The sequence below is a fragment of the Centrocercus urophasianus genome, unplaced genomic scaffold (genome assembly GCF_019232065.1).
Source record: "Centrocercus urophasianus isolate 14NV4802_14NV808 unplaced genomic scaffold, USGS_Curo_1.0 seq_26, whole genome shotgun sequence".
Classification (NCBI taxonomy): Eukaryota; Metazoa; Chordata; class Aves; order Galliformes; family Phasianidae; genus Centrocercus; species Centrocercus urophasianus.
The window spans coordinates 2,695,210-2,719,807 of NW_024884822.1; the positions used below are offsets into that span (position 1 = coordinate 2,695,210).

Sequence of the window (24,598 nt, forward strand, 5' to 3'; positions counted from 1 at the left end):
CAGCGCCTTCCCTTGCCATCAGACACGGACACAGGCAGTCAGTCCTTTTATTGTTACCCCACAGGGAACAAGTTTGTTACATTCTCTCCACCGGCTTAATTCCCAGGATGTCAAAACCCTTGGCCATGATGGTGGCTGTGGCCTCACACAGCAGCAACCTCCACATATTCACCTTCACAATCTGGCCTGCAAAACAACAACAGACAAACACTGAAGCTGGAGCCACTGCTCAGACGAACCACCTCTGCCCTCTCTCTTGGGGCCCATCTGCCCCCAAGCTGCTGCCCCTGGGATGGGCTGCTCACAGTTTTATCCTCCTCCTCCGCCAACCCCTTCAGCCCTCTCCCATGGACAGCACTTGTTGGACCGCCACCAGTAAGGCAACAACCGCCTTCCCCACACAGGGAAAGACCCTGCAGTACACAATGACATGCACAGCACCGCGTGGCCAGCACTCACCACTCTGCCTGTCCTTCTCAACGCAGTAGCAGTTGTCGTAAAACTCGGTGAAGGTGGTGGCCAGCTCATAAAGGTAATCACAGAGGGTATGCAGTAACAGATCATCCAGGATCTTCTGCAGAATTTCTGGGAACCTCATGATGCACTTGCCCAGTTTCCACTCCTTCTCATGGTCAAGGACAAGTGCCTCCTCCCTTGCTGCCTTCCGCAGCATCTCCTCATCAATATTGGCCAGACGAGCAATAGCCCTGAAATGATACAGACCGCGGTCTGCTTGTCATTACCAACAACTTCCACCATTGCAGAGCAGTACCCTGCTTCAGGTACCACAGGCAAATGTCTCCAGTGACGTGGACATTGGACAATGAGTGATGGAGCTGACTTCTCTTTCCACATACCCCTAACAGCACTGACTGAACAAAAGCCACTCCTTCCCCACCTCCCTGTGCACTACAGACTCAGTGCTAATTATATGCTTCAAGTGACTCCCTCCACACTCAACTCACCTGATCCGCGTGAAGGCATACAGCAAATAAGCAGCTGTATTTCCTCGGTCATCCAGCATCTTGTCAAAGGAGAACACGTAGTCATTTAGTCTGTTGTGGGAGAGATCTGCATACTTAATGCATCCAAATGCGACTGACATCTGGGCAGCTTTCAGCTCTTCTGGTGTGAGGACCTATTACAATTTTAAAACGGGTAATGATCAAAAGGAGGAAAGCTACGTTGGCACCACCAACGCCCAACAGCTTGTATGACAAGCTCAGGAGTTTTTAACCCATGGCACATGGAAGCAAGTTCCCAACTGCCCTTCCACATGGGGGACTGACACCCCATCCGTGCCTTCAGGCCTGCATGCACACAGTGCATCCTCTGCTGCTGAAGGCCTGCCCCCCACATAACATCTAACCATCTGCCACCATGCAGGCGGACTTTCACACTGTGCTCCCACTTCTCACAACTTGTGCACACACACTGTGCTCTGAAATGCCCCTACAGAGCATTCTGGATCAGCCAAACACTCAAAGAGCACCTCTTTGGTACAAATGCAAGCTGTCAGCATGGCCAAGTGATTTGTACCTACATTGTATGAGCCCTTGAGAGATCTTCATGTTGTTTCCATTGAAAAGGGAGCTTTCAGCAAAGCATGAAGGAGCCATGCTTCCCAATCCCATGCAGCCTGGCTGCATCCATTGTCTCAGCACACATTCAAAATGTCAAAGTTTTACACCCGTGAACAAATCTGTGTGGTTCCCTGGAAATATGAGCTACCTTGTCCCGTTCCTTGTCTTTCAGCTTGTCCATGGCCCGTTTCAGCCCCTCTTCCAGAAGATCCATAAGACGCACTGTATCCCCTGAACGAGTTTTGAACTTCTTCCTGAAAACATACACAGCCAAAATGACCACTTACACATGAGGCAAAACACTCCCAGGAATTTCCACTGCTAACACCTCTGGTACATTAAAAAAAAACACGATCCCACACATTGCTTTGTACTGAAGAACTGGGCACCAGACAGCCAAACCTAATGAAAGGTGTAGGAATCTAACAATATACATAGGATAGGTGAGAGTGGGGGAACAGGGAAGGCTCCAACAGCCAGAACTGTCCCAGTATCAGGCAGGACACAATACCAGTGCAAGACTCGAATCCAGCAAGGCATCTTTACTTTTGTAACAAGCCCACAGCAAAACCACTCGGTCTGCAGCATTATGTGACTGCAGTACACAACTGGTTTAACTGAAACACAAGATCAACTCTGGAGCACAAGGGCATAACCTGCACACCAGAACACTGGTGTGCTTTTCCCAACTTCTATTCCATCTTCTTCAGGGAAATCAGAAAACAAGAATTTAGTGGCCTTTACCACTGCTATCTCCAGTATTTGCATTACCTTCCTCTGCATTTCTACCAGCCAATTCACAGCCCTCTGCCCAAATACGAGGCAGTAGAAGCCAGACCTGACTTCAACACTAAGGGCCCTGATATGGCATATCACATACATACTTGTCAATAAACAAGCAAAGGTCTTCTGCACTCAATCAAACATCCTCTTCAGAGCACGTTCAGAGGAAAAAAAGTACAAGTCTAGAGACTTACTTGTCTTCTCCCAACACCACTCCGAATGCAGCATGAGTGATTCTGGTTACTTTGGGGTCATACCAGCCAATCATCTGCCCAGCTGCAAACACTGTTTGCAAATGCACCGACTGGAAGGAAGAAATATCAACAACCAGTTCTCAACCCACTCTTCTGGACATGGCTTTCTCGTCACTTCCATTGCCTTTACAATGTTGCTTTGACAATGCGAACTTTAAATGTTTTTGGCTCCACTTCCCCTTCAGAAAGTTTAACCTTCCAGAACTTGCTGGGCTTACAAAAGCAGCAAACAGCAAACTTACATCAGGGCTCAGATACGGCACTGACAGTCCTGCATTTCCTCAGGTAAGGAGAGATGTAAGGTATACACAGTACATCTCTCTATGAGATTTACGCTCAGCATATCTCCAATGGTCACTGTGCTTCTCTCATCACTTCATTCCACGGCTCTTCACAGAGGCCACCAGCCAGCACATCAGATTCACCATTCTACCACTAAGGTCAAAAGCCCATACAGCACATGGAAAACCCTACAGAGGAGTTCCATTTAACTCACTGTTGTGCTTGTTATTTATGAGATTTCTGATTACCTGTATCAGCAGAAACAGGAGAGACTGACATACTCACCTGGCCACTGTCGACAACATAGATAAGGATATCACCCTTCTCTTCAAGCAGCCTGTGTCTAAGTGCAGCCAAGTCAGACGTGTCATATGTGTAACCTCCATCTGACTTCACGATTGTCAGCGGGACAGAGAAACCTGGGACAAAGACCACCTTCCGGCCATCATCCACCTGGACAAAGCCTAGAAAAGCAATGCAATACTGCACTGTATCTCAAGGGGAGGCTGTGGGACTCGACAGGCAGAAACGTCTCCTGTTCTGATGCTATCAGAAAGAGAAGTCCATGCACATGCATTAATAAATACTTAACATCTCAAAACATGAACAAAACCAAACACTAAGCCTAAATGAGAACTCCCTTAACAGCCAAGTCAAATTTTGTGTTGCACTTCCAGAACTCAAGGCCAGGCACAAGAAAACAGCTCTGTACCACTCTGGCTTTTCCAGAAGAGACTTAGTTGGATTTAAAAACCCACATCATTGGCATCCAGATCTACCTTTGCAGCTGCAAAAATACCATTACAAAGGAAGGCGCAAAAGGCAATGGAAGCTACAGAGATGCACAACATATTTATAGGAGATAAGACTAGTTAGAGCAACACAGATGGTGAGACTCAAGAAATGCAAAATCTAGATAGAAACACATAAAATTATAAACTCATTACATTCCACTTGGCTTCCTGTGTGTCTCAGAGTCAATGTGAACCAAAAGTGTCACTGCCTTCACAGAGAAAATTTCTCTAATGCAAGTTCACCTATAGTCACAACACTAAGAAAGATAGCTGGTGAAAATAAAATAAACTCCAGAAGTGCCTCGTGCTATTTCCAACAAATACCCCCACAAACTACTTCTGCTGACAGCAAGAAAGATTCAATCTTTCTGGAGTGATATATGTAATGAGTTCTGCCTGTGCTTCTTTGGGAGGAACTTCCACAAAAGATCCACTCAGAAATTGCTGCTGAGAAAAAGAGCAAAGTGCAGAGAACATGCACCTCTCTGAACATCAGTCCCAAGCCTCGGAGGCTAGGAGCGAAGTTACCTCTTGTGCTGATCTGCACCATTGCTCGTTTCAAGACAAAAAGCCTCACCTTTATCTTCAAATTCTTTCACGATGTCTTTCATCATATCTTGGTAGAACGACTCCCCTCTCTCTGTGAGCGTGACGTCCAAGCAGTTGTAGATTTTCTGGAACTCTTCAGGAAGAAAACAAATAGAAAACACTTTCATTAAATCATACAGTGGAAATTTTAGTAGCATATATATTTACTAACAAACACAGCAAATCCCTAAATATGTTTCCTATCTCTCGGTCAAGCTATCAGAGAAGGACTCAGACCAGACCAAGGAGACAAAGGCTTTAGTTGAACTCCCCCGCAGACAGGCCAGTCCCTTGGCTCATAACCCTTTTTCTCTAAACTTGTTATAGCATGGTGGCAGTGACCTCATTAAAAAAACTAGAGGACGGTGAGAAAAACCACACGATGCACGTGCTGAGCTATGGCTGTGAATGGGGCAGTCACCTTTCCGAGACACGTCACAGATCAGCTCCCATGCTTTAATGAAGTCAGGGTCTTTGCTCTGCAGCAGCACCACACATTGGTAGGCTCGTTTCTTAAATTCCTCCTCTGTGTCAAATCTCCTCTTGGATTCCTATGGTAAAACACACTGCATGAAGGAAGCACCGGGTTTTTCCCTCGAAAAAGAGTAGAACATCCACAACACACTCCCAAGGCACGATCATCTCAGACCACAGGTTCTATAATCATTCCCCACATAGACAACTCTAGACCAGATACTGTAATTAACTCATTATCCGTGGGTAGGTAATTGCAATCATCTATTACCCGAACCTGCTTCTCAGCTGTTGACATAAATATCACAATTGTTTGCTACAAATACCTTGTAAAAAGCTTGGAGATCCCCAATGGGAGGAGAAACAGTTAAGTAATCTGGAAATTTGTCTTGCAGGTGAGCAATGAGCATTCCGAACTGGGTGCCCCAGTCTCCTAAATGGTTTAACCTTGAAGCAATTAAAGAGCACAACAAAAATGATTTCTCAAACATATGTCTTAAAACACAAACATTTTAAATACATATATTCTACATGAAAAAACACACAGTAAGAGAAACCAACAGCAGGTAAGCTCTGCCCCTGCTTCAGGGAAATGAAACTGCTGCCAATCTTGACTCCTAACCTCACTACACTTGCTCTGTTTCCTACCTTGCTGCACATCAAGGACTACTTTTTTACGTGCTCATAAAGAAGATCACTGCTGACTAAAGCACAGCGACAGCTACTGTAGAAACGTAGCCAAAGAACCTTATCCCACCCAAAAAGCAACTCTCACCTCAACACATCATAACCTGCAAACTCGAAGAGGCGGCACATACTTTCTCCAATGATGGTGGACCGCAGGTGACCAACATGCATCTCCTTCGCAATGTTAGGGGAGGAGAAATCCAGTATCACCTTAGAGATGGTACAAAAGGAAAACATGAATAAAGGCAACAGCCATTACCTCATCCCATGTGTTTCATGTGGATTCTGTTGGGTGGGCAGAGGGAGGCATGTCCATGCTGCTGGCAGCACATGACAGCAGAGCAGCCTGTGTAGGACCTCAGAGCAGGCTTCAACCCAGGTCTCCACTGCATCTGCCCCAGAGGGTCAGGGATCAGTCACAGACCCGTCTGGGAACAACATACCATCCCCAGGGAGCCCTGGAACCTCAACATTTGGTATGTGTGGGCTCCCATGGTCCCCCCCCATCCTGAAGTCACATAAATGCCACTGTAATGCCCAGCTGACATGGCCACCCATCCAACAAACCACTTTTGGGTGGAAGGGGCAGGACATGAAAGCAGCCTGTAGCCTGGCACGTGCTTCATCCATGCGGGTGCAAGATGCCCATCTGCTTACTGCCATCCATACCCTTTTCCTTTTGCCAATAGCTGGTGGTTGAACTCCATTCATTAATAAACTGCTCAGCTGCTTTGATACGAAATCCTTCCGCAGATGGACGTTGATAAAACCTTTGGAGGAGAAAATCAGCAATGAGCATAGGAGCTGCTTAACTGCCACTCTTCCTATTTTTCCCCCTTGGATTTCTCTTTCCTCACACTGAGGACAAGAGCCTATAAGGTTATCTCCACTAAACAAAAATTTATTCCAGCAACAGCAGAAAAAGCTGTCACTAGAAGACAGATTTTGTACCCAGATTAAAAGAGCCTGTTTCACCCAGTCATGCCCTTTACTGCAGCAGAGTCTGCTTGACCACACACAACTCCTTTTAGCACACTATCACTCAGAGCTGAACTCATAAAAGCTTTCTTTATTAGAAAAGAAATAATCTTATCAGAGTTTGCAGAATGCAAAAAGTAGTCCTACTATCTTTTTTTTTTTTTAATCAATGTCCTAAAATGTAGTTCCATCTGCCGTAATTCATGCTTGTAGGACAAGTGTTTTACTTCTAAGAGTTAATTGCCCAAGCCCCCTGCAGGCCTGTGCCACATTATCTTCATCTTTACACTTCTGCCCTAAGGAATATGAGCCCTATTTCTTCCTAAGTCACAGGGACAAAACAGATGCAGCAGTTAGTAACTTCCATGCTCCTGCAGTGCCAAAAGGGCAAGGCCTCCCCTTAGCCCTATAAGCAACAGTAGACATGCCAGGTCTTGAATGAGAAGGACACACAATTCTTCAGTAATTTCATATGATTGTGATCCCATAACTGTGCATTGATACTCAAGGTGTAAAACTGGTCCTGTAGGGGTTAGGACCACACCAACCAGTTTAAAACAGAGGTAGATCTGCTGCTGTGGAAGCGTAGGGGCTACGAAGCACACCAAGCAGCAGCTACTTCATCTCATAACATCAACTGTAAATGAGAAGTGAGTCAAACTCATTTCAGCTCCATCCAGTATAAAATCACCCCTTCAGCTTTCTAACATAAAAGACTGTAACGTGAAGTATCATACCAGGACCAGCAATTTCAACCTTCTCAATGCATTCGTTCGCAGGAATATGCTCTGTTATTTTCTCGGCGATCTCTCTCGGACTAACCTTCTGTTCCCTGGTTTTGAGCAGTATCTGAAAAACAAGAAGAGCCAGTGAAATTCAATCCTCCACAGCATTCCACAAAATCAAACAGAAAACGTAGATACTACTGTGTTAGAAGAGCCCCACGATCCTTTATCCTCATCATGCAGGCACAAACACACCAAGGAAAACAACTCCAGCACCTTTTAAAGATTAGATCAGCTCTTTCCACACAACAGAAGGCTAATTAGACCCAACACATTCAGCACACCCAAAGGCTGGACGTCAGATGAAAAATCTTTCAGGCTATTAAGTGCTTTGGCAAATTTTGGTTTCCTTAAACTGACTTTAAACTTTAAAAATCGGAACAGCCAGCACGTCCTTTGCATTACTGCCAAACCTTGTTAACCCATTTCACAGGTATCCTCAGCTGTGCCAGGCCTCCTTTCTGAAGAATTTAAGTTGTCCCTGAGAGAATCACAGAATCACAGAGTGGCCAGGGTTGGAAAGGACCTCCAGGATCATCAAGCTCCAACCTCCCTGCCGTAGGCAAGCACCTGCCAACCTCCTCATCTAATACTAGACCAGGCTGCCCAAGGTCCCATCCAACCTGGAATTGAACACCTCCAAGGGACGGGGCATCCACAGCCTCTCTGGGCAGCTGTTCCAGGCACCTCACCACTCTCTCTGTAAAGAACTTCTTCCTGACATCCAACCTAAATCTCCTCTCCTTCAACTTAAAACCATTTCCCCTTATCCTGCTATTATCTACCCTTTGAAAGAGTTGCCTCACCTCCTGTATATAGGCTCCCTTTAGGTACTGGAAGGCTGCAATGAGGTTACCCTATTGTCTTCTCTTCTCCATGGTTTCTGATTTCTGATTACAAGCTACCGAAACAGAGGGCATTCCATTCTTCCTTAGACTCAACCTGAATCAATAAGTAAGTAATAAAAAGCAGAACCCAAGCTACCAAGGACAGTCCTAATGCTGCCTGATTTTCCTTAGAGAACATCAGAAAAACTGCTTGTGAGGCAGCTCTCTTTTTCCCTCCAAACTTCCCACAGAGAGGAGCTGCAGTAACATGACTCAGGTTTCTGTTCTAGGTTATTCCACAATTCACCTGTCCCTTCCCCAGACCTCTCACACAGCTTCTTGCAGATCTTAGAAAAACACCCTTCAGGAGGATGCTTTGAGCTCTCCCCTTGCAAAATGCTACATTCATTCCTATATTAATGCTACATATTTCCTATATTACTGCAACTACTTGTTTCTGATGCACGGTTTTTCGTTCCTAATGTGGCACGTTTGAAAGCATTCCATCACCCCACTCCTACCAAAGCCAAAAAGAACAATTAGATCTTGGTCAATTTAGAATCTAAGCTTGCTACTGCTGCTACATGCTAACTTGCAGTCTGCTGCAACATGTGACTTCTGCTTAGAAGTTAGTCTGCAGTTCAGATCTGCCACACTGCTGATTACTGCAAGATGGTTATGGCTTTGAATGGGCAAGAAATGCAAACTTCTGCAGGGATCAAATGATGTTACCCAGAGTGCAAACTTCAAGAAGAACAAATGCAAAACCAGACGCTACGCATGTTCTGCCGGATGACAGGCATGTCCTCTGAATCACTCCAGAAACAGCCACAGCACTCCTATTACTCTAAGGAACAGGCAGAGCTCCTTGCTCAAGCCCCTGGCATTAATATGCTAACAAGTTCAAAGGAAAACAATACGCATTTGTGAGGGCTGTTTCCACATCAGCGCCTGGAAGGGAGAGGCTGCTGTCTGGCACGTAGTGGCTGCCCTCAGTCAGATGATTCCTGCTCCTCTTGTGGTGAGCAATGCTCCAGCTCCAAAGGTAACTGCAGCACGGTCAGATCTCCGACCTAACTCACTGCTCTCACAGAAATGACTGCGCTGCATCCACTGGCTCTGCTGCACTGATTACCCTGCGTGTGTCAGTCAGTACTCCCAAGCCCAGTGTGTCGCCATGCCTGCCAAGGAACAAACCCTACAGCCAAGCCCAGCACAAGGAACATTTACTCACCAGTACTGCTGACAACGGGGAACTGGTCGGACACTGAGTTATGTGAACAATGCTGACACTGAGAAGCCAGGACGGCTCAAGAATTCTAACAGCGACTTAATTGGGGTAAAGCAGCGGTCAGAAAAATGGCAAAGCTCTGAAAGTCTGTGTCGGTGCAGTCACCCAGCACAGCCCTCTGGCTGCAGCCCAGGCACAGTATGCTAGCAGCGTGCTAACAAGACCAAGGGCAGACATGTATTCAGGAGGCTGTTTCTGCCCTGGCACCGCAGCCCCAGAGCCTGCTGCCTGGCACGTATCGGTGCTGCCCAGGACACAGGCACAGGCACTGCAGAGGGCAGCCTGGGACTGCAGAACTTCATGTGTATTTATCTTAAGAACAAAAGTTGCTTCTGTTGAGACCGCTCACTGCAAAACCAAAGATCTCCAGTTACAAAGAGTTTATCTATTCCCCCAAAGGCAGCAAGGCATTGGAAGTGTGGACACTTCCTTTGTCTAAATGAGGCTGCAGCACCTTGTTCCTCACCTCCTCATTTCACTTCACTACAGTCCCTTCCTACTGAGCAATGCCTGAAGTGCCTCTTACTCTGCCTGGGTCCTCTTTGGCCAACACCTTCTACAAACCAGCAGTGCCCTACTTTTCCAAGCAACACTGCTGGTACTCGCCAGGATTAAAAACCCCACTCCTTCCTTGGCACACACATCACAGGTGTTCTGTGAAGTGAAGCCATTGATAGAGCTGCCCAAAAACCTCCATACATATCATAACAAAACAAACACTATTTCTAACTTCTGATCCATACTTCAACAGAAAATACAGAAGTAATTAAGAAGTACTTAATCATAAATAAAGGAATACAAATGATTTAAATCCTACAAACTTGCCAGTTACTCTGTGGCAACGTATAACTCAGATATTCTCAACTCATTACAGTCATCTAAAAAGAGACATAAAGATCTGCTCTGTAAAGGTCAATGCTTTCTCGATGCCGTTAGATATTCAGTGAATTCTCACCCCAGAGGGCTGAAACAAGCCTTAATCAGGTTCAATACTGCAACTGTCACCAGGCTGTCTACCATTTTGCTTCTAGCAGGCAACATTCCCACTTTTCTCGTCTTTGCAAGATCCCTCAGATTTACCTGTGTTATGCCCATGGCGCTGTTGCACTGATAATCCCCAAATTTGGGCTGCTGGCTCGGTGTCACCACTAGTGGAGGGTTTTCTAACTCTGGGTAGGCAGCCTGAATGGCAGCTCCAAAGATCTCCTGAAGACGGCTGTTGATATTAATCATGCTTTTCACTGTTTTACTTTGTTCCTCTTGAAGGCTCTGGAAAAACAAAACACAGAAAGCTCAATTCACAGCACATATAGAGCAGTCACATCCTGCTTTTCTCCTTGGCTGCCTGGCAAAGCATGACTGAAAGATCCGACTGACATTTCTAGGTACAAGAGCAACATATACAGCATGGAAATCATGAGACTCAAGAGATACATCTCCCTTTGAATATCACAGCGCAGACACTTCCCCTGAACGCAGTGCTGCGTTTAATTCTCACACCAGTCAGTCAGTGATCCTGGTAAAGCAGCTGGGCTGCAGCTCCATGACCATTTGAGGGAGCACAGCGGGGGCTTACAAACCAACATTCTTCATACAGTCACGATTTGTTTAAGGAACCAAGAAACATCTGAAGCACAATCAACACTTAAGACGTTAGAATGCAGAGTCACACACCACTAACTGCAACAAAATGACATCATTTATTTACTTTCTCTTAATGAGAACAGAACCACGTAATGCACCTTAAATTCTCTATTCCCTTACCTTCTGAAGGAAATTCAACCGATACTTCAGTTTCGCGTTTTCGTCTCGCAAGCCTTCCAAACTTGGGGAGACTCCCAAGCACCCAAAGTTCTTCAGATGCTCAATTTCTGCAGTTAGTGACTTAATCTCGTTTTCCTGAAAAGCAAATGAGATGGACACACAGTGGGTCTTGGAGAAGGGGAACAGCAGGTGGGGAGTGCAGGACTTCAGGTGTAGTCCTGCCTTATAAAGGTAACAACTACAAGCAAGTCAAGTAATTCCAACCATCTGCTGTTTCAAGGTGGTTTCTATTTGTGCCAAAAACATGGGTCAGTGAGGTAGCCATCATCTTACTAAGCTCACAACAGAAGCACGAGAAAGACAACAGGTAAGGCTAAGAAAATACATTCTTAAAAAAAGCATTTCCTCCAGCTTTTCCTTTACAATTTAGCAAAGACATCCAATGCTTCGATTCCAAATTCCCTGAAGCCTCCTTCAGGAGTTCAGCCAGTTCCACCACTTCCAAAGCTGGGCCACATTTTCTCTCCCAGAGGATGAACCCACAACCACTGATGCAACCTGAGCTCACGGGGCAGTGTGAGGCTGGCCTGCAGCGTGTGCTTGCTCCCAGCTCATGGCGTGTTTCCTCCCCTGCTGCCGCAGTGGCTTCTTCTCTTAAAACTGCCATGGGAGAAATTTCAGGTGGACTTTTACACTCCAAACAAACAAGCTCCAGCTTTCAGCCGTCCTTCAGGTTTGTGCCCTCCACAGCCCAAGAACTCTTTGCAGGAGTAGCACCCACCGCTCCCCTCGCCCCTCCTGACCTCACAGCCCAGGTGTAATCACACAGCCCAGCAGCCCAATGCTGCTGCAGGGAGCAGCCACTTCCTTCTCCCAGCCCCAAGGAACCCAGCACTCATAAGCTTCTTTCCTGTTGTCCACCTCTCCTGTAACCTGTTCCACAAGGAGAAGTCAGGGTGCTGCTGGAAACACGTGGCAGCTCTAGGAGGCAGCTCCCCATCCTGACCCCTCATCCGACCAGGCTCTGGGCTATCAACATGCTCGCAGCAGGAAGCAGCTCAGGCTATTATCACAGACAAATATGCTGCCAAACCTTACAAAAAGAGCTCGTTTGCTTTTTGCTCTTGGAACAGTTGAAACATTTTTTAATTAAGGAAACAAAATCTGGGTCATCCAATCTTCTGGCCCAGTATCTTCACCTGAACAGCAGCTCCCACAAGTGCCAGCGTCACTGCAGATGCTCAAAACTTCAGAGCTGGGCCAAAGTGATCTTAAGATTGCTCCATCCGCATAGCAAGCTGGAAAGCTTTTGAAAAGTTTTGAGGTCATTCCTCATTTGCACTTTGGCTTCAATGCTTCCAGCACACCTCTTCTACAGCTCCAAGGTGTCCTCTGCCACAGGAGAACAAGCTGTGCCCTGCAGTGTTAGATGATGCAGAACCAAAGCTATAGCTCAAGCAGACCTGCTTCCAACAGCTGGCTGGTCTTCTGTATCTTATTACTTCTCTTTTGAAACCCAAGTCAGACCCTTTTGCTTTCATACACCTTTCCTCCCACTAATCCAAGAGAAAATATGCTTTCCTTATTTAAAAGTTCTCTTACTACCCTGACTTGGTGGTGTTTCATACAGCTTACAGATCTGCTTGACAAAATTCCATACTGAACTTCACATTAAAATAGCTTGAGAGATTTCATCGCATTATTTCATGGCTGTTTCACTGTAAATTTAAGTAAGCACTATGGCAACAAGCAACTCGGAGCAATGCTGGAGAAGCAAAACAAATAAACTCACCTACACTCAAAAAACCTAGAATGTACTTTAAGAAAAACACAAAGATGAGGTTCTACTCTCAAGGTCATGTTATCTGTTAAGTCCTGCATCCACCAGCTCTCTGGCTGCCTACCCAAGCATTGCTGCTGCCATATAAATTTCCCCTTTTTCGCTCTTCAATGTCTAATGCAAACGACGAATTGATCTCATTCAGAACCACTGAGCAGAAAGACTGAAAATCAGCTGGCATTACATCATGTACCAGAACAGAGGGGATGAGAAGGGCTGAGCCAGCAGCACGACCACACACTCATCATTAAGATCACCTGAGAAAGTCTTTGTACACACACATTACAAACACCCTTAATGACAACCACCTGCAATAAGCCTGCAAATAAATCTAGCAAATCACCTGTGAATGCTGGGTATTGTTAAACAGATACAAATCCTGAAACCTTCCTAAAAAATAGATTACTACATTAAAGCACGGATATCCCTCCTTTCCCACAGTATATTCTGAGGGAGAGAACACAACAGCACTACACCTCCGATCTGCAAAACAAGTAACTGAGGAAAGGAAGGGAAAAGCTGCTGTTCCAGGAATAAAACTCTATTCCCTACTCTACCTGCACAGCCCTGGATGCATCACAACTTGTCAGTAAAGGGTCATACCTGATGACCACCTCACAAGAAGCTGCGGGAATTGCATGAAGCCATGCTGACATCTCCAAGGGCTCTTTGGTCAGCTGAGTACTAGCAATCTTCCCCTCACCTGTAAATACAAAAAAACTATAGCTTTTTCAAAAAGACCAAAATAATCCTTGTATTTTCTGTGAGCGTGTAATTCAGGCTCCACTGAACTATCACTGAACTTGTACACACTTCAGTCTTGGGTACACAGTGTTATTTCGCTGCATTAAAAAAATGAGAAAGCAAATGGCTGACAAAGCACAGCAGCCTTAGGAGCAACTCTCTCCCTTTCCCTTCTCGCCACCTGCACGTTTTTATTTGCTCCTCCCGCCTGCCTCACCAGCTGCTGAGCCGGCTCAGCATAGTGGCTGAGCACACTGCTTTCTTTGCAGACTCGCTCTCCTGAAGAGCTAATGAACCCTGCTGGCCCCCAGGGGTCTCCGGAGTTGGGACAAGGGCTCAGCCGTGAGATTACTTTCCTCTCAGCAGCTACAAAGGAAAACGCAAGGAGCTGCACACGTTCAGCAACCAGATATATTATCTCAGTGTTTAACGGAAGTGCTTCTCTTATGTTTAAATTGTGAGCTGAAAACGTACCGCAGCTTTGTCTGAGCACACGCGTATGGCAGGGAAAACTCACAGCTCGGCTGTGCAGCAATCCCTCATGCCCAGGCACGTTTTGGGGCACCGTGAGCAGCACACCTGCAGAAGGATGCGACGTTTTCCTAAAGCTGTCCGTGTACCCTATACCCTACTGTTAACGCAAGCAGTGCTAACGCTGACTGGACAGCCTTTCATCTTTACATACAGCCCCTGGTAATAGCTGGCTCCATCCTCCTTCTCCACCACAGCGCTCTAGGGCCACCACTCCCCTGCGGGAACACCCGGGGCTGCCGCCTCGCCTGGGCCAACCGGGATCCTCCGGCCCCGCGCAGAAGCTGCCCCACTCCGCAGCAGCGCTTTGGCTCTGCTCGTTCCCCAGAAGCACGGCCGTGGCAGCGCCAAATACTCCGCCCGTTTTCTTCCCTCGAATACGAAGCCCGCCCCACAGCCCGTGGCTGCACGGTTCTTCCCCCCCTCCACCCGAGGATCTCCGCGCGCCTTCACCACCCGGGAGAAGCGCCCGGCCGAGCCGCGCTAAGCGCTCCACTCCCGCCCCCACCTGCCGCGCCAGCCGGGCCGCCGCCTGCGCCACGCGTGCCTCCATCCTCCCGCTGCCGGAGCGGGCGGAAGCGGAAGCGGCAGCGCCAGAGCGGAAGCGGAAACGCCGACGTGAGAGACAGCGCCCCCGAGCGGAGGGGAGGGCGCTGCGGGTAGGAGCCGCGGCTGGTCGGGGGATGACGTCACGCAGCGCCGGTATGCGGGAGACAAGAGCAGGCGAGGAGCCACGGGTGTGCAGAACGGTTGCTTTATTCGAAAACCCCGCACGGAGCCGGGGGCCGCCACCCTCCGCCCGCGGCTTCAACGGGTGCCGCAATCCCGCAGCCCTGCGGTGCACCGCGGCCCGTGGGCTCACGCTTCCCGTGCAGCACCTGCGTGCCTCACACGGCCCTCGGGCCTCGCTCACCGCACGCACGGCCGCCCCGCAGACAGGCAGCTGCTGCCGCACCGTTTCTCTACCGTTGCCGACTGCCGTCAGGCTGCTAAAAGGCTGAGCTGTACAAAAGGTTTAAACAGCGTTATTTATGAATAACAGCAGCGGATGTGGCTGCTTTTGTTCTTATTTAAAATTCTATTTCCCAAAAATACATTCCTAAATATACAAACTATACAATCTTGTCACTTGAATGCTGGTTTCTGTGATGATATACGTCAACCTGAAGTCCTTAAAACATCCACGCACTGACAGAAGCTCTAACGTAAAAAGGCCTCGGTACCTTCATATACCACATAAATAACTTCAAAACAAACAAACAAACTGCAGTTGTAGAAGTGTCCCGAAAGCAAATACTTTATGGTGATCACACGTCATCCGCAGAGAGTGTTGGAATGTTTATCCTGGGCCGTGTGAAAAATGCCATTTTCTCTCTAGAAGAAGATGATCACTGTTAGTGCAATAGAGGTCCCACCAGAAATGTGCATCATCAGCATAACATGTATCCCACCATCTGCCACCACCAAGAACAGCAGCACTCCCTCTCTCGAGCTACACCTTTTACGCACACACCACAGATCCTTGCAGCTAAACCCACAATACTGATCTAATTAAAAAAAAAAAAAAAGCCATTTCAGAAAGGATCATTATTGGCACGATGAGTAATGTTACTTAAAGAAGCAAAGGACTGCTTCTGCATTAAAATAATGATTTGCATGTTTGGTGCCAGGTGGGGAATGATTTGGACTATTTCTAGCTGCTCTGCATTCACACGCAGTGCTGCAGTTAATTCTGACTTCCAGATTGGATTTGAAAATTGAATTGGTTTAGCAGAACAGTTCACTACTTGTACAAAAGCCAGCTGTATCAGTACAATAATCATCCACAAAGAAGGCAGTCCTCACCCCCTTTACCACATGATCCACGATTACCTGAATGACTGCACTTCCAAAGGCTCCTTCCGACTCTGCCCTCGGAGCCGGTGAACGTCCTTGGCAGCAGCTCTCATCATTTTATCAGCTTTGAGCTCACACTTGTGTTCTGTTTTTTCCACCTAAAAAAAAGCAGAAGAAAGCTGTTTGTGTTTCCGGGAGGAACTGCTCTATTTGAATAAATCTGTAAATACAGCAGTTTCACCTGCAGGTCTGAATGGTTTGAAAACTGCTCACACTGGAAGCAGAAGCCACAGAAGGTAAATCGAAGGCTTGTCAACCATTGTAACCAGGAGAGCTTTTTGTAAGGTCTTCTTCAAGCCCCTCGCTAAGACTTACGGCTATCATCTGTGTCTTCTTTGTATCATGATTCTATCATGATTCTTTCAGTTTATGCAAGAACATGGTAATCTATCTTCCAAGCTCTATCCCAGAGGGCTTCTTTTTTTTAAAAAAAATCAACTACATGCTGCATCATCAGAACTTAAAATATTTCTGCCTGATGCCAGAGGTGCTGTGATAAACTAGGAAAGCTGAGAAGCAGCCCTATGTGCTAGGGAAAGGAACTTGTAGATGGAGTAAGGTTAAGTGCTAACCACTGCACACTGCACCCTACTGTAGCTTGGGAGGCTGAAGTTTACAGAACAGATGGGATTTGTGAGTTTCCATACTTGCACCTGAACTAAGACAGGAAATCCTTGTGCTGCACGGGTTCAGGAGTAACAGAATGCTGCAAGGAAGCTGAAGAGGCAAGACAAACTCCAACAAGGTTAGGAGAGAACTCAGCTCAGGGGAGTTCATACATCCATGCTAGACATACACTAACTAGAAATGATCATCATCTTAACCTCATGATCATCATGCACAAGTTTTATTGAGCCATCATTTCTCTTAGGAGAAGTAGATTTACATGCTATCCTCCTAACCTTTGTATTTGCAGGCAGGCAGGCACAGACTGCAGTCTGCAAACAGAATCTGAGAACAGCAACTTCCATCATCAATAGCTTGCTGATGGAATCGTAAGTACAAGACACGAGCGAACGCAGTGCTAAGGTTTAATTTCCAGGTTGTCTGAAATCCCATTTCTCAAATCACACTTCTCAAATGTTAAACAAAATCCAAAGGCAGGTATTACTTACTCGTTTTTCTACTAGCCTCAGCAGCAGTCGAAATCTCTCATCATCCTTCACCCACTGCGGTAACTCTTTCTCACCCTGACTTTGAGCTTGTTCTAACTGTTCCTTCAGTTCTCTCAGCACAGAGATCTCCTGAACCAGCCGATCATGCCAGGTTTTTGAAGCCTGCAGGTCCAGCTCCAGGTCCAGTGAAGTGCGAATCAGGCGCTCTGTACCAACAGACTTAATTGAAGGCTGAAAAAAAATTTATGGACAAGAGTGAGAACTACCCAGAGCTCACTGAAGACCCAATAATTTTATGAGACTGTTCTTGTTCTTGCAATACCTCTTAGTTAAAAAAAAAAATCTGTCCTGAGATCTGAAGCTGTATTCTTTTTACCTTCTTTCCCAGCTCATCACAGCACAAGCACTGAATGCTATTACAACAATAAACACAGCAGAAAAAATTTTGCTACTCAGCTCTACGATGGGAGATATCAGGAGCAATCTTTCTAAAATGATTTCTCTAAGCAAACTCTGAAGTGAAACAATCCTGTCACATTCTGGTATTTCAAGTAAATTATCCTTAAGAAAAGTATCTCACATGCAAAGAAGTTTCCGAATGAAAACACTTGGCAACTGATTTGTGTTTACAAAACATTCTCCCTTTTAAACAGTTTTCGCTTCTTTTCTTACACATCTGTACTGGACAAAAAGCAAGCAGTGATGCTTTTACCCGTTTCACTCTGACGCTTCGTCTCTCCATTGCATTTCGAACAAAGGGGGTTTTTTTGGATAGCGTTGAACTGTCACTATCACTGCGATTCAGCTGAAAAATGGAAGTGAAAAAACATCCATCAAACATACAAGTACGTACTCACATTAGCAGCAACATCACAGTGTAAGTTGTGATGTAAGCAGAACTTTCAGGTTTCGTAAAGACTGCAGTAGATGCTGCCCCCCCAAAAGACTGAAACTTCTGAAGTCAAAGGGGAAGAGAAGAAAGCAGTGTCAGGACTCGGTAAAAAACTGAGACTATGCAAACACTGGTATCATTCTCTCATTAATGAAAAGCAGTATGTTACAGATCCAGGGCTGCATTTTCCTTACCCGACACACATACTGACTTTGTGGTCCCGGTGAAAATGTTTTGGAGCGGATGATGGTGCTACCCCTGACAAACTGAGTCTGTGGTGGATTTGCTGCTCTTTTGTCTTTTGGACGAACTACAGCAGAGGATTGTGCGAGGCTCTCTGTGTTTGTCTCTTTATCCACCTGAAAGACAGACACTGCGGTGTAAAATGCCAGCTCGCCATCTTAGCAGTGACATACCCAGGGCTGTCTGGCAGCCACCTGTGATAGATCTCTGCTTTCAGCCCAGAGGCATCGCACTAAAAGCCAGATGCTCTTTAGCCCTTTTCATACAGGGTGTTCTGACACTTCACTCTGAACTCAGCAGCTGCTACATTAACTGTATTGCTCCCTAAGGGCTCTGTGTCCATTGATTGCTGTGCAATGAGCTTTGCCTGTTGGATCCAGCACATCAGTGTGAACCAGCAATTTCGCATACAGAAAGTGAGTTACAATTTTGAAGACCACTCTCTTACCTTTTGTGCATCTGCAGCAAATACAGATATAAATAGCTGTACCTACATGCACAGAGAGCAGATCTAGAGCACATTAATTATGCTTGTGAGAATGTAGTAACACTCAGAACTATATAAGGTCAAAGCCACAGCCACATATTAATGAAAACAGTTTCCATGAATAACAAAAGAAGGCGTGAAAATGCTTATTAACCATGGGGAAAAGTGGTCATGCAGTTATTTAATATTTCAGTTAGGTAAGCATTTAAAAATCAATTATGAGCTTTCAAAAACTGCTGTAGCTCTATAACAGCAATCCAGTCAACTAAGCAGCAGCAATTTCTCCCTTTCAACTGAAACCTTAAATAAAACAAGAGCTCCCTTAGCAGGAGATGAACGGAAAGGAGAAAAATGTTGACATCAGACAACAGAAAATATTCCAATAAGAACAACAATTTTTTTGAGTTTCTAGAAGTCAGAAAATCTTTTGTTAGAAAGAAGAAAAAAGCACAGCTAATAAAATACACAGCCTTATGTGCAGTATCACAGGATAGACAATACTGGTTCAGCATAAAGGACTTTGGGGTAGCATTACACTTCACTCTTCAGAGGAAGCATCTGGTGCAGACCATTCACACTAGCAATGCCTTGTGGTTGCGTAAGTAAATCAGGTTGCTGCCTCGTGAAATATGAAAATGATTATTTTCAATGCCAATCCGTGAGAGTTTTTGGTAGGAGGAAGTCTGCACAATCAAGCTAACCACACAAACTCATACCTGCTGAAAGTCAGTTTCCCAATGAAATTTGAGTTTTGGCCATAAACAGAATAAAAATCAAGCACAGGTACCTCTTTACTGCAGAGGGCTGCGTCTTCAGTGTTCATAACCAGTTCTCAATCATTGCCTCACCATGGCTTTTTTTCCCTGAGGGTTTATTCCTTTTCACATTTAAAACTAGAGTGAAGTATGAACACTGCACATGTAAGCACTTAAGAGAAAAGCAAAGGAAGATTTCATCCTCAAGTCTTCGGATGGTGCAATCAAACGGGGGCTGCTCAGAACACTGCATTAAACAACAGGAAGTTTAACTCAAGCTTTACCTTTACTGCCATTTCCATGTGAGGATGGGAATTCAGACTTTCTTCTGTTTCCCACAGCAATTTTCCAGCACAGAATTCTTCCTCTTCTTCTGCTTCATTTTCACTGATCTCATCCAGTTCTTCCTGCTCAGCAACCTCTTCATCTTGCCTGTTAAGAAGAGCTTCTGTTATTGAAATGGCCTGTTTTGTACAATATTCAGGTGTCCCAGAAGGGGGTTACTTCCCGTAAGCTGCTGAACAGAAACTCATCCCTACAGCAGTCAGTTGCACCTGTTGCCAGTGGTTCTGTAGCAACTGAGATTACACACACTGAAGTTTTATACACAAGAGAATAAGGAAAACTATAGTGAAGCTGCAGTAGAAGATGACCACTGCAACCAGAACCTTGCATTCACACTGATCTTGCTATAAATGGAGAAAGTTCAGGGTTCAGCCATGTAGTCTGAGCTTAAGATGAGTCCATTTCTTGGGACGCAACTAATCTTAGTTTAAGAAGTGATATTGGAGAAAATGGAAACACTTTTTTAAAACATCCTTTTCAGCTCACTTTCGGAGCTTTCGGAGGTTCACAGTACATTCTACCAAAGAATGAACACGGTGCTATCATAACTATCTCTAAGCTTTGAGCTTTGTTCTCATTTCCCAAGCACTATCTCCATAACAGAAGAAATACAAAATACACGGCAAGATGGAAGCAGGTTTCCACAGATTGGTATCACCTACTTTTTTTTCTCTGCACGTCAATTTTCAGTCTTGAATCCCCAAATGCTCTCATAATCCCATGATAACGAGACAGTAGAATGCTACCTACCAGCCCTCTCCACTAGTTAAAGTGGTTCTGCTTTCCTCCAGTTTCTTCTCCACAGCTTCCAGTTCAACAGCCGTCTGCTCTAAGAGTGCTGATACGGAGTCCTGAAGAGAGCAAGAGGCTTCTTTTAAAGGTAGTACTCTGACAGCAACACACCCAACCTTTTGGTCAGAACAGCCCTGCCAGCTGTGTAGCAGGAGAAAGTTGTAATCTCTACATCCACACTGCTCAAGCAGCTCAATACATGTCAGCATACAGTCAAAACCACTAAGTATACCTGGTCCAGCTTTTGCCAGTTTTGCTATCTGCACAGCATGTGTGCAACTACCAGACTGAGCATATTACGTTCACGCTGCATGCCGTGCACACAGAAAGGGTAAGTGTGTATTCTCACTTGCCCAGCAAGTTTATTGCAGCAAGATAATCTGTCTAGTGAGAAGAAAGGCAAAAGCTGACACACTGCTTACATCAGACTGCACACCATAGTCCTCATGCTCCACAAGGTGCAGATTTCAGTAAGCAGCTAGCCTGGGACAAGGGCATATCTGTAATCACTCTACTATTTTGCTGCATTTAGTAACATTCTAAACATAAATACGACAGACTTTGTTTCTTGTCTGTTGTAAAAGTCCTTTCTTCAGCCACCCCAAAAGTACTATTGAGAGGGTTTGTAAGATATTTCTTTGATTTAACGAGTTCTTACTGTTTTATCAGTGCTGGATATTTCAGAATAAATGTTTCCTTGTTTATTTTTTCTGTTTTGCTTCTGCAGATACTTAGAACTCAGCAGGTTATACCAACGGGTTGATCTCTCTCCAGATCTACATATTTCAGCAAGGCTAATTTGTGCTCCACCCTATTTAGAGGGAAAAATAGTTTTAGTAAAATACTGAAATGCATTAGTACTATATACCAGTAAGAAGAAAGCAAAAAGTCAGGACTACCCGAGTTTGGCAAGTTCACCAGAAAGAAAACTTGCCCTGTTTATCCCCATCATTTCAACAGCATGTAAGGAATTGCATTAGTAATGTTTTATGCTTAATTATTTTAACATTGGTTAAGACTTCCAATCCAAATATCAAGTGCCTTACTACAGGTCCTGTGTACAAGTACTAACAGTCTTGCTGCAGCTGGGATAACTTACAGCCACAGCTTCAAAATAAAAAGGAACAGGAGAAGACTCCTTTCAAGAGACCTGCAAGGTTGACAAAAAATATCACTCTTTCAGACTGTGATGTTATAGTTCTGTGTATTCCGTTCTTCACCTGCCTTCCCTTTTTCCCACCTCATATTTAATAAACAAATCTACAACCAAAATAAAGCTGTTCTGCAATTAGTTTAATTGGCATCTGAGCAGACTCCATTTCACTAGCACAGTTCAACAGACTGCACACTGAGCACATGCCATGCGATTAATGTGGTCCCATCAGGAGCTCAGGTACAGTAAGACATTACATGCTGCCAGACAGGAAACCTCTATTTGGAAAACAGGTCTTTTCCTGACCCCGGATTTGCTTTGCAAAGCAGGTGAAGGAAGAAATGCAGAACCATCATAAAACATGCACTTCCTTCCACCATAGAAGATGCTACAAAACACTTGCAGGAGAAAAAAGAATTCTCTAACTTCACTTGCTTATATCCCAGTTCGACACACTCTACTCGTGTTCTAGAGTACATTACAGTGTCATTTAGAGTACATTACAGTGGCATTTAAATCAAGTTATCCAGTTAGCACTGAACAAAAGGCTGGTCTAACAAGAAGGGGCTACGTGCCTAGGGAATCACAAGCACTCAAAACAGCAGTTATGTGATTTTTAATAGTGAAGCTCAGGGTTATAAAAAACAAGACTCTGAGAAGTTGCCACAATTCAAAGTTTAAAAGTTTGTTCAATTTAGAAAGGAAAAATCAACACAGAAAATGTACTGAAATAGATGAATACTAACCAAACATTCTTCAAGGCGAGATTTATCTACAGTGCAAACATCAACTCTTAAAGTCTTCTGGCGTAAAGCTGGGTAAGAGATAGAAACCCAAAATACTTCATTGTACATGAGATTGTCTGAAACTTCCAACGGTCTCGTGCGAAACAAGCAGCTTGTGCTTTCCAAACAGGGCAGGACTGCCACGCGAACGTTCCTATTGCAAAAAACATGCTGCAGTCAGTACTGCTGGACAAGTTTGCAGTCATCTCCATTGCAACAGCTCCATAGATCTGTAAGCAAAATTCTTCCTGAGCACGGTGAACATGATTGTCCTATCCTGCTGTTTGGAATATTAGTAAACTGAGGAAAAAAAAGGAACATCTCATCACAAAATCAGAGACAAGGTGGTGTTAGTTGCTGTAGGTTTCATCTCTTCATCTTGTGATGGAAGATCACGGGATTGCTTCCCACAGTGGTTTACCTCTGCACAGCCTGTCACTAAAGAGAAACTTACATGACTAAGTTTAAACTTATATGACACACTAACATGACCCTTTAGTAGAAACAGCAGTGCAAAAATCAATCAAGCTTATGTGAGTTTACTCACTATACAGCTGAATTTAAAAGTTATGCCTCGAATGAGTGTAGTAGAACCTGTGCATTTCCCTGTATATGGATGCATCTGTGCACGTTTCCAAGATGAGTTCTGCAGCACAATGACAGCCCTCTCGTCACTTGACACAGTTGCTCTGGGTGCTGCAAGAGTTAAGAATCTTGCTGGCCAGTGTTAATCCCAGCAAAGTTTGCTCTTGTTAATACAGACCTTTGAGGAGAAAGCTGCATCTTCCAGTTTGAGTACAGGCCTCATAAAGGATGTGACATTATGAAACTCATAAGCATTTCAGAAGGGGTACATTTTTTGAATTATATATATTATTTATATATATATACACACACATTTTAAAAGCGTGAGCAAAGAATCAACATCTGCTTAGCTCCTACTGGAATCTAATACAAATACATCAAGTATGTTTATTTCACCCACTTACACTTTTTGGTCCTGTTGTAACAGCAGTGCTTGAACATTACTCAGCTGGATAACCAGTATTGCAAATTGCTTATTTTTTTCATCGTATCTGAATTGAAAAGACACAAAAAACCCATTAGAGAAAAGTCTGTCACAGATGCCATGAATGAGTGTTCCACTTCTTTCAACAGTACTGGAAAAAGCATTATGCACTTAAGACAAAACTATAATGGGAACATGGCCTGCCTGTAGTTTATAACAACATCAGTTTGTGTTACATGAAATCCTGCTACAAGAATGTGCAGCGTAACTTTAGAGTTCGTAGATACAATGCACTACAGATTTGTTACCACACTGATTTTGTGGGGATCTACTTAATTGCAGTATTGAACTAAAACCTTTTGAAAGGCCTTATATAATCAATCTAATACAAAAAAAGTTGCATGCAGAAATACTTGATACACTTACTGCAAAGACATTATGGGTAACCATTGTTTCACTGCTGATGGCCACGACATGGTGATTTTACACTTCTTTTATTTCCTCTACTAATAAATCACCTTCTACTGAATCATTTAAGGACAACACTTCTGTGCCTACCCTCCTATGCCTTACCTGCTTCTTGTGGGATTCAGGTATGGCCAATGATTACCATTTACCCTCATCAGCTTTTGCCCCCACAAACTGCATACTGAAGGGAACCACCAAAATGCTTCCTGCAGTCCAGCAATGTCAGTGCACCAAATGTTACTTTGTACTGTCATACCACTATCACCAATTGACTTCTAGTGACATGAAAGAAGGCAACTGGGCCAAGGATCTCACAGAGATTGTCAATGACAGTACAAAGAGAGTGTTTGTTAATACCAGTGGTATAAGGTAAATATGGTAAGTTAACAGAACAAAGCATAAACTTGAATATTCTTTCTATAGGAAGGAAAATCCAGTAAAATACATAGTGCT

General features: G+C 44.8%; 2 protein-coding genes across 4 annotated transcripts in view; both read right to left on the minus strand.

The window, feature by feature from the left end:
* Nucleotides 1-33: 33 nt before the first annotated feature.
* Nucleotides 34-14,777, minus strand: RARS1 (arginyl-tRNA synthetase 1). 3 transcript variants are annotated; one of them, XM_042826229.1, is made up of 16 exons: nucleotides 14,714-14,777; nucleotides 13,534-13,633; nucleotides 11,091-11,225; nucleotides 10,407-10,595; nucleotides 7,161-7,272; nucleotides 6,115-6,215; nucleotides 5,534-5,655; nucleotides 5,085-5,205; nucleotides 4,706-4,835; nucleotides 4,274-4,378; nucleotides 3,188-3,366; nucleotides 2,561-2,670; nucleotides 1,732-1,837; nucleotides 966-1,138; nucleotides 460-707; nucleotides 34-186 (listed from the first exon to the last, which is right to left on the minus strand). In XM_042826229.1, the coding sequence occupies exons 4-16, from the start codon at nucleotides 10,557-10,559 to the stop codon at nucleotides 77-79; spliced, it is 1,770 nt and encodes a 589-aa protein (XP_042682163.1). In that variant the 5' UTR covers nucleotides 10,560-10,595; nucleotides 11,091-11,225; nucleotides 13,534-13,633; nucleotides 14,714-14,777; the 3' UTR covers nucleotides 34-76. The 3 variants fall into 3 exon arrangements, with proteins under 3 accessions (XP_042682163.1, XP_042682164.1, XP_042682162.1); XM_042826230.1 differs by lacking the exon at nucleotides 14,714-14,777 and adding an exon at nucleotides 14,149-14,392; XM_042826228.1 differs by lacking the exon at nucleotides 13,534-13,633 and having other exon boundaries at nucleotides 14,714-14,773.
* A 166-nt stretch (nucleotides 14,778-14,943) lies between these two features.
* The window catches only part of WWC1 (WW and C2 domain containing 1), a 62,154-nt gene continuing 52,499 nt past the window's right edge, over nucleotides 14,944-24,598 (minus strand). The window contains exons 14-23 of the mRNA XM_042826225.1: nucleotides 23,658-23,744; nucleotides 22,630-22,822; nucleotides 21,389-21,541; nucleotides 20,689-20,789; nucleotides 19,878-20,025; nucleotides 18,303-18,467; nucleotides 17,929-18,021; nucleotides 17,217-17,447; nucleotides 16,078-16,199; nucleotides 14,944-15,579 (exon numbers count right to left, since the gene is read on the minus strand). Of these exons, the coding sequence (XP_042682159.1) occupies nucleotides 15,513-15,579; nucleotides 16,078-16,199; nucleotides 17,217-17,447; nucleotides 17,929-18,021; nucleotides 18,303-18,467; nucleotides 19,878-20,025; nucleotides 20,689-20,789; nucleotides 21,389-21,541; nucleotides 22,630-22,822; nucleotides 23,658-23,744 (1,360 nt within the window). The 3' untranslated portion in view covers nucleotides 14,944-15,512. The remainder of the gene's footprint in view (nucleotides 15,580-16,077; nucleotides 16,200-17,216; nucleotides 17,448-17,928; nucleotides 18,022-18,302; nucleotides 18,468-19,877; nucleotides 20,026-20,688; nucleotides 20,790-21,388; nucleotides 21,542-22,629; nucleotides 22,823-23,657; nucleotides 23,745-24,598) is intronic.